This window comes from Medicago truncatula, chromosome 4 (assembly GCF_003473485.1).
Source record: "Medicago truncatula cultivar Jemalong A17 chromosome 4, MtrunA17r5.0-ANR, whole genome shotgun sequence".
In the NCBI taxonomy this organism is placed as follows: Eukaryota; Viridiplantae; Streptophyta; class Magnoliopsida; order Fabales; family Fabaceae; genus Medicago; species Medicago truncatula.
The window spans coordinates 9,535,966-9,544,403 of NC_053045.1; the positions used below are offsets into that span (position 1 = coordinate 9,535,966).

Sequence of the window (8,438 nt, forward strand, 5' to 3'; positions counted from 1 at the left end):
TGGTCTAGGGTTTTGACTTATTTCAGAGGTAGTATTTCATCTGTACTAAGAATTTCCTGCGCACTTAAACACACACTTAGATAATCCTAATTGTTTTTAGGCTTAATTGCACTTTTCTCCCCTATAGTTTGCCAATTGTGCGATTTTGCACCCCATAGTTTTAAACGAGTGATTTTGCCCCCTATAGTTTTCCCCCTTTATGATTTTATGGTCCCCATGACATTTAATGCTGATATGTCTGTTTTTTATCAATTAATGTGTGCCACGTGTGTAATTTCATTTTTTAAAAAATAAAAAAAATGGTATTTTTCAGATTTTGAGAGAAGGAGGCACGTGATATTTCTTCTTAAAATTTGAAAAATCACGTGCCCCCTTCTCTCAAAATCTGAAAAATACCATTTTTTATTTTTTAAAAAATGGAATTACACACGTGGCACATATTAATTGATAAAAAAACCAACACTAAATCTGATGGGGACCATAAAATCAGAAAGGGGGAAAACTATAGGGGGCAAAATCGCTCATTTAAAACTATGGGGTGCAAAATCGCACAATTGACAAACTATAGGGGGGAAAAGTGCAATTAAGCCTTGTTTTTAATCATACTTTGTACATTTCTTTCTTATCATCAGTACTTAAGGACTTTGTTTGTTTAACCAATTATGGTATAGCACATAGCATGTACACACTTTTAACAAAATACAAACCATTTTTCTCTGCTCTCCAAAAAAAAATTAATAAAGAAATGTTAACAATACACATTTTAACATACACTTTTTAACACACGTTTTTTGATTGGGTAAAATTCACATGAGTCCCAACAAATCATGTGAGTCCCATATAAATTGAGTGGGTCCCATGTAAATTTTAACAAATCAAAGAGAATGTGTTGAAAAGTGTGTATTGCTAGCATTTCTCAAATATATAGACTCCTATATAGATAGATAGACAAAGGCGGAGCCCTTTATGGGATGGGTGGGCCACGGCCCACCCGAAAAAATTAAAAAATTAATGATTATAGATCTACTTTGCGGGATTTTAAAAAATTTTGTGATGTTTTTTGTTTTCGGCACATCAGAATCTTTGTAAAGTGGTATAGTGGCCCACCCAAAAATAAAAAAATAAAAAATTATAGGTTCATTTTGTGAGATTTTTAATAATTTTTCAACGGTTTTAGATTTCGACGATTCCATAAGTGTCATATGTGATTTTTATCATGCCTATGCTGGACTGGTTAATAGAGTATTACAAACCATCTAATTTGTGGGGGTTTAAAACCTCATTTATGTTGTATATCAAATAAAAATTGTTTTAATTAACATTTGTACTGTAAAACAAGTTTCATAACTTAGTGGCCCACCCAAGCTATTTTTTTGGTTCCACCATTGTAGATTTGTCATTCAAAATAACAAGGTATTAAATTTTTTAAGAAAAGAATTGAGTAAATAGACAATTACCCTCTAAAATTATAGTTTCGTCAATTACTCCTCTGAAATTAACAAAACTTCAATTACCCCCCTGAAATTTCACAACGTTAATCAATTTACTCCATCCGTTAATTTTTTCTGTTAGTGAACATGATGTTTTGCAAATACCCTCTTGAAGTTATGCACTTATGTGCATAATGCCCCCCAAACTTAAAAATTTATATTATTTTTTTCTTAAAGGGAAACAATTAACAGTTAAATATTAAAGCTAACTATTAATTTTGGAGTTTGGAAAACTACATACATATATACATCAAAATAGGCGTGTACCTGTTTGCTTTTCACATAGTTCTTTCATCAAGGAAATCACTATGTTACCTTTCTATCATATTTCCCCCCAAATAAATAAATAAAAAAGAACAACAATAGTTCTCATTACACAAAAAAAATATATAAATTTTCAAGTTTGGGGGGTATTTTGCATATAAGTGCAAAACTTCTGGAGGTATTTGCAAAACGTCATGTTCACTAACAAAAAAATTTGACGGAGGAGATAAATTGATTAATGTTGTGTAATTTCGGAGGAGTAATTGCCTATTTACTCGAAAAGAATTAGTTTGAGATGTTTTTCGAAATTATTAAACTTTTTTAAAATATTAGACGAGATAAGCCAACCTAACCAACCACAAGTATGGATTCGGTCTTCGGATTACATTTTTGCCTTTTCAGCTGAGGCATACAGAAATAGTAGTGACATGTTTTCATCTTATCTTTTTGGCTATTGGAGTGTTTCGATTAATGATAGCAGTGGGACAGGAATGTGCTGACTCAGTGTCTTCATAGATGTTATCTTTGGGTTGTTACAGTTTCGATCTATAGAAGATATTTATAGAAAGATTCGTCCAAATTTAGACAGATGTTTTATAAGATAAATTTATAAGTGAATTTCTTTTTTCACTCTACTAACTTGTCACCTAGTTTCTAAATTTTTATTTTTACTTCTGTTTGTATAATATAATCCAAACTCAAAAAATAGTTTGGATTATATAATCTAAAACATGTTTATATATAAGCAATTCTCATAAACATTTATTTATTCAAACAGTTGCGATTTTCTAACTTTAAAATATTCAAAACACTCTAAATCCAAACCGGCCAACATTGTGTATTTAAGGTTTAATTGTTGTTTGAATTCATTACATTTCAACCTTTTTTAACCACCAAACAAAATGTTAGGTCGTATTTCTTCAATTGTTGTTTCTTTTTGTGTTTTTTTTGGGTAATGTTTTATTATTTATTTAAATTGGTATCATTTTTTGTTACATATCTATCTCAAATTATAATAATGTGTTAATAACGAGAAGAAGTTGAAGAAATTGTATAAGAATGATGAGTAGGGTTGAGTGATTCGTTCAGAAAGGCCATCAAAGACAATGGTCTTTACTTGATTATGTGTGTCGGATATGCAATAGTTGACTGGGGCTGCTATCAGCATTTATTGAGAAGTGGCACGATTAGACATTGAACTTTAATCATTTGATTGAGGAGATGAGAGTGACACTTGATGATGTGTCATGTCTGCTGCATTTGTCCATTGCGAGTCGTTTCCTAGACCATGATGGTCTTGAGGCCAAAAGTGGCGTGGTAGACCAAATGCATGGTCTAATTGATAGTTGCTGATCTAGAGGAGACTGACATTGAGGTGGAGTGCATGAATGGGGCACATGCACATTTCAGCTACCTGATTACAGAATTTGGGAGCTGTATGGATGCAACTGTTGTAACTGAGATGGAAGATGATGAAGAGAAGATGAAGTTGATCCATGATTAGGCTATCCGAATTTATTTATAGTAATTGGTGGACATTACATTTTTCGTGACAAGAGTGTCAAAAACTACGTTGACGTGACATATATGTGGTATTTTTGTGGTATGAAGCTGGTTAACGACTTTGCATGAGGAGCGGCTGCCCTGACTCACTTGTACATGGAGCTTAATGTTGCTTTTTATTTTCGTATGTACAAATGAAGTTTTTCAATTAAAGAGTTTTTTTTTTTATTAATTAGGGCCACCAAAAACAAATTATTTAGGAGAACCATTTTTGGGTGAAACAATCGTCAGACTTTACTTACCTCCCGTCCGAACTCTGAATTATCATAGCCTTTTCCTCTGAAAATCGGAGGGTTAACACAAAAAAGGTACGTACCAAGTGATCCCAATTTCTTTTCCTCAAACTAAAAATTGCTTTTAATTTTTATTTTTGTCAAAATGATTTTTAATTAAGAATCGAGCTAAACTGAGTCTTGTAGTTTTAGTCAAAAATTAAAATGGTTGTTCTCTCTTGTTATATATAATAACTTTTAACCAGAACCAAGTTATTATTCTAAAGTTGTAAGTACATCTAAAGCATCCTCTTCTTCTTTCTCAATAGTCTATCATTTCAAACATTGAATGTAACAATGTTGTCAATACTAATTCTACTTGCTCTATGCCTAATTCTTCCTTTGCTAATATTCTTCCAAAACCATAGAACCATTAAACATTATCCACTTGGTCCTAAAGGACTTCCCATAATAGGAAATCTTCATCAACTAGACATTTCTAATCTTCCTATTCAACTTTCTCAATTCTCAAAGATATATGGTCCTCTATTTTCAATTCAACTTGGATTAAGAAAAGCTATTGTTGTTTCTTCAGCTGAAATTGCAAAAGAAGTATTGAAAACCAATGACCATTTGTTTTCTGATAGACCTAGATTATATGCTCAACAAAAATTGACTTATAACGGGTCGGAAATTATATTTTCACAATACACTGATTTTTGGAGAGAAATAAGAAAAATTTGTGTTGTTCATATTCTTAGTTCCAAACGTGTATCACATTATTCATCTATAAGAAAGTTTGAGGTGAAGAAAATGATCAAAAAAATTTCAGGGCATGCTAGTTCTTCAAGTGTTACAAATTTGAGTGAGTTATTGATTTCGCTATCAAGTACTATAATTTGTAGGATTGCTTTTGGGAGAAGCTATGAGGATGAAGGAACTGAAAGAAGTAGGTTTCATGGAATGTTGCATGAGTTTCAAGCTTTACTTGCAGAAATATTTGTTTCTGATTATATTCCCTTCATGAGTTGGATTGATAAACTTAGGGGATTGCATGGTCGTCTTGATAGAAATTTCAAGGAGTTTGATGAATTTTATCAAGAGATTATTGATGTACATTTGGATCCAAATAGAGAACAAATTACAGATGAAGAAGATATTGTTGATGTCTTACTCCATCTCAAGAAACATCATTTGTCTTCAATTGATCTCACTTTCAATCACATCAAAGCTGTTCTCGTGGTATGTTATTTATATAAAATATCATAAATTGTTTAAGTATAAGATGTACGCATGCACACACATTGTTTATAAGATGCACACGCGCACAAACATCCGTTGTTTTCATTAGTTTTAGAGTGGATAGCTTATGATAATAAGTTTTTTTGGTGGTGGTTGGGATTCGAACCCCAGACCTTACATATTTTATGCATTGTCCCTACCAATTAAGCTAAGCTCAGGAGGACAACTTATGATAATAAGTTGAAAACGGCTTATGAATATATCATAAGCTGCTTTTCTAAATTCTTCAAAATAGTTCACAAGTGCTTGATGTTAGTGCATAAGATTAAATAAGCATCTAAACAGACCATTCAGAGTGAAAAATACTAAAAATATAGAACAAGTAAATAAAGCTTGGTGTTAGTTTGATTTTAGTTTGGCCTTTGGTATTAGGTATTTGCATTGTGATTTGTGATTGAATTTTGTTTGCTTGGCACATCTTGTGTTTTTCTACTCTTAATTATAATCACAAAATACTTTCTTCATCTTAAATCTTAATTATAGTTATAAAGTACTTTCTTCATCTCATATTAGGTGTTCTTAATAACATTTTTCTGTTTGGATTTTTTTTTTTGAAGTGTTGTTTCAAATTATTTGTACGTTTTATAATACAAATATAACATTTATTATTCCACTCATATTTTTTTAATTGCATTTTAATCACCGAACTATTTTATTAATGATAATTAATAAGGATTTTTTGGTAAATGAAACACATTTTACAATAAAAATTAAATTACTAATCATTTTCTTAATAACCGTGTAAAACTCAAAAGACGTCAAAAAAATTAATGTATTTAGCTCAAAATATAAACTAAAATACCAATTTTTTTTTTATCAATGGCCATTTTTTTTGTCTCTTTAATTATTCAAAAATAAAAAGTAAAAATAGACTTGAATTCTAAATCATTTTGATAAAAATAAATAATTTATCAATCTCTTGCACGTTAGCATAAATTGAAATGCTCTATATTTTTTCAGACGAAATAGAGAATTTTATAAATCCAAATAGAAAATTAACAAAATCTAATTTTAAACTTAATTATTTATAAAAAAAAAACCTCACATAAAATAAGCACTCCATTTTATTGATTTCCAAAATTATCTTAAAATTTTCTCAAATAATAGTTGTCTTCTTAAAATAAAATTAGAAGACCAAACTATTTGAGTGTTACATGACCATAGGCTAGCCAAGTGTCACCATCACGTGGATATGTCCTAACAATAGACCAGAGTGATGAGTGGTACATGATTAAATCAAGAGATTTTATACAGATTTTGTAGGGATCAAAACGTGTGGATATGTCCTGACAAAGAAAATTTGAATGGATAAAATTTTCAAGCGAATTCTTTTTCGATGCATTATTACATGCAAGGCAAAAACTTTCCTTTAATAGCATAGTTACCGTTTTTTTTTGCCGGGATTCGAAATTCAGATCTTATATACTACGTATTATTTTTAATTATTGAATTAAACTCACGAGAACAATAACATACTCCCTCCGTTTTAAAATACATGTTTAAGTCAATCACTTCACATATGCCAATGCACAATTTTGATCGTTAATATCTTTAATTATCTAAAGTAAAAAATTATAAAAATTTAATATTTTAAAAATATTTGTCGAGACAAATCAAACAATATCTTACGTGCTAATATTTGTATTTATACATTAGTTAAAAAGTATGGTCAAAGTAAGTTAAGTAAATAGTACAGATTGCAAAATTAATTGGACATGTATTTTAAAACGGATGGAGTAGTTACCTACTACATCAGTTCCTTTTTACGTTCTTCAATTATTATTGTAAATAAAATAAAATAAAAATTAATTTATTGAAAAACTGATGTGTGTAGTCTTTTTATTTTTAAAGATGATGTGTGTAGTCTATAACATAGACCATATATGTTAATGATTTAATTAAGTTAAGCAATATTTTTTTTTTATTATAATAATGATTGAATGGAGTGGATGTTATTTTTAGGTTATTTATTACCTTTGTTCTTAAATATAAGATTCTTTTCAAAAAAATATGTCTTTATCTATAAGGCCATTTGATATTTCTAAATATATAAATAATTTTTACCAACACACCACTTTTTTTTTATATCTTTTTCTTTAATCAACATTAAAACTATATTGAAAACATAAAATAACTCTCTTTAAAATGTTGAAATTGTAAAAACAATAGTAATTATCACTATCAATTTTCTTAACTCCCGTTACTTTTTTAAAAAGAGCCCTATAATTAGAGACCAATGTAGTATATAATACGGGTATGTTGGGATTGAGGGTTTGGGGTGGGGGGGCATTTTAAATTTTTAAATTACGAACAACGTAAAATGTTTTTTAAACAATAAATTAAGTGTTTTTAAAGTATTATATAATCATTTATCATTTTATTAATTAAATTTTCTAAAAATCATTTTATAATGTCTGTAATGTCACCGACCATAATGTCACCTGCTACCCAAATATTACAACAATCGTTAGGATAGAACTTACATGTCATCTCAACGAATTGAAAATGTAATTTATATGTTTTGATTGTTCAAGTTTTGATATCATAGATGAAAAATAAAATTTGATCCAATATTTTAAATGTATTAACTTGTAAAGCACCTCTTTGTAGGATACGATTGTAGCCGCAACAGATACCACATCAGCCGCATCAGTTTGGGCTATGACCGCCCTAATGAAAAACCCAAGAGTATTGGATAAAGTACAAGAAGAAATCAGAAACTTGGGAGGTGCAAAAGATTATTTAGATGAAGGTGATCTTCAAAATTTACCTTATTTGAATGCAGTGATTAAAGAGACGTTAAGATTGCATCTACCAGCCCCATTGCTCCTGTCTAGAGAATCACGTGAAAATTGCACTATAAATGGATACAATATTCCAGCCAGGACAATATTGTATGTGAATGCTTGGGCTATTCAGAGAGACCATAATGTTTGGGAAAACGCAGAAGAATTTTATCCTGAAAGATTCTTAGAAAGTTCTATAAATTTTACTGGACAAGATTTTGAACTAATACCCTTTGGAGCTGGCCGTAGAATTTGCCCCGGCTTACCCATGGCAGTTGCCTCATTGAAACTTATCCTTGCCAATCTTCTTTATTCATTTGATTGGAAATTACCAGATGGGTTGGTAAAGGAAGATATTGATACATCAATGCTGCCAGGGATCACTCAACACAAGAAGAATCCTCTTTGCCTTGTTGCTAAGATCCCTATGTAGATGCATCCCTTTATAGTATACTATGTTGGTTTCTTGTTTATTATATGTTTATCAAGCTTTTTATATATGTAGAGTTACTCTCAGGATGGGTTTAGGAATATATTTTATGTGTGGCTAAATAAGTAGCAACTGAAATAATAATCGAAATTTAGGTTCTGTTTGGTAAAAATAGCGGATAGTTGATTTTTGGCTGATAAGCTAGCTGATAGCTTATAGCTGATAAGCTAACTGAAGTGTTTGGTAAGAATAACGGTTCAACTAACTGATAAATGTAAAATGACATAAAGGGTATTCTTAATTCATAATAAAAATTATATCATTAATTTAAGTATTTGTAATTTTGTAAACTAATTTTTTTTTTTAAAAATACTTTAAATTTATTAATTTA

At 30.0% G+C, this 8,438-nt stretch overlaps 1 protein-coding gene across 1 annotated transcript; it reads left to right on the plus strand.

The window, feature by feature from the left end:
* Positions 1–3,809: 3,809 nt before the first annotated feature.
* Positions 3,810–8,219, plus strand: LOC25491657 (cytochrome P450 71A1). Its single transcript, XM_013599646.3, has 2 exons — positions 3,810–4,771; positions 7,442–8,219. Exons 1-2 carry the CDS (start codon positions 3,887–3,889, stop codon positions 8,048–8,050), a joined length of 1,494 nt encoding a protein of 497 aa, XP_013455100.1. The 5' UTR covers positions 3,810–3,886; the 3' UTR covers positions 8,051–8,219.
* The last annotated feature ends 219 nt before the right edge of the window (positions 8,220–8,438 follow it).

Bases quoted from the DNA above. Each gene is read 5' to 3' on its own strand.
- LOC25491657 (XM_013599646.3), top strand. From the start codon at position 3,887: ATGTTGTCAATACTAATTCTACTTGCTCTATGCCTAATTCTTCCTTTG. The intron at 4,772-7,441 runs GTATGTTATTTA...ACCTCTTTGTAG, and splicing joins ACATCAAAGCTGTTCTCGTG to GATACGATTGTAGCCGCAAC.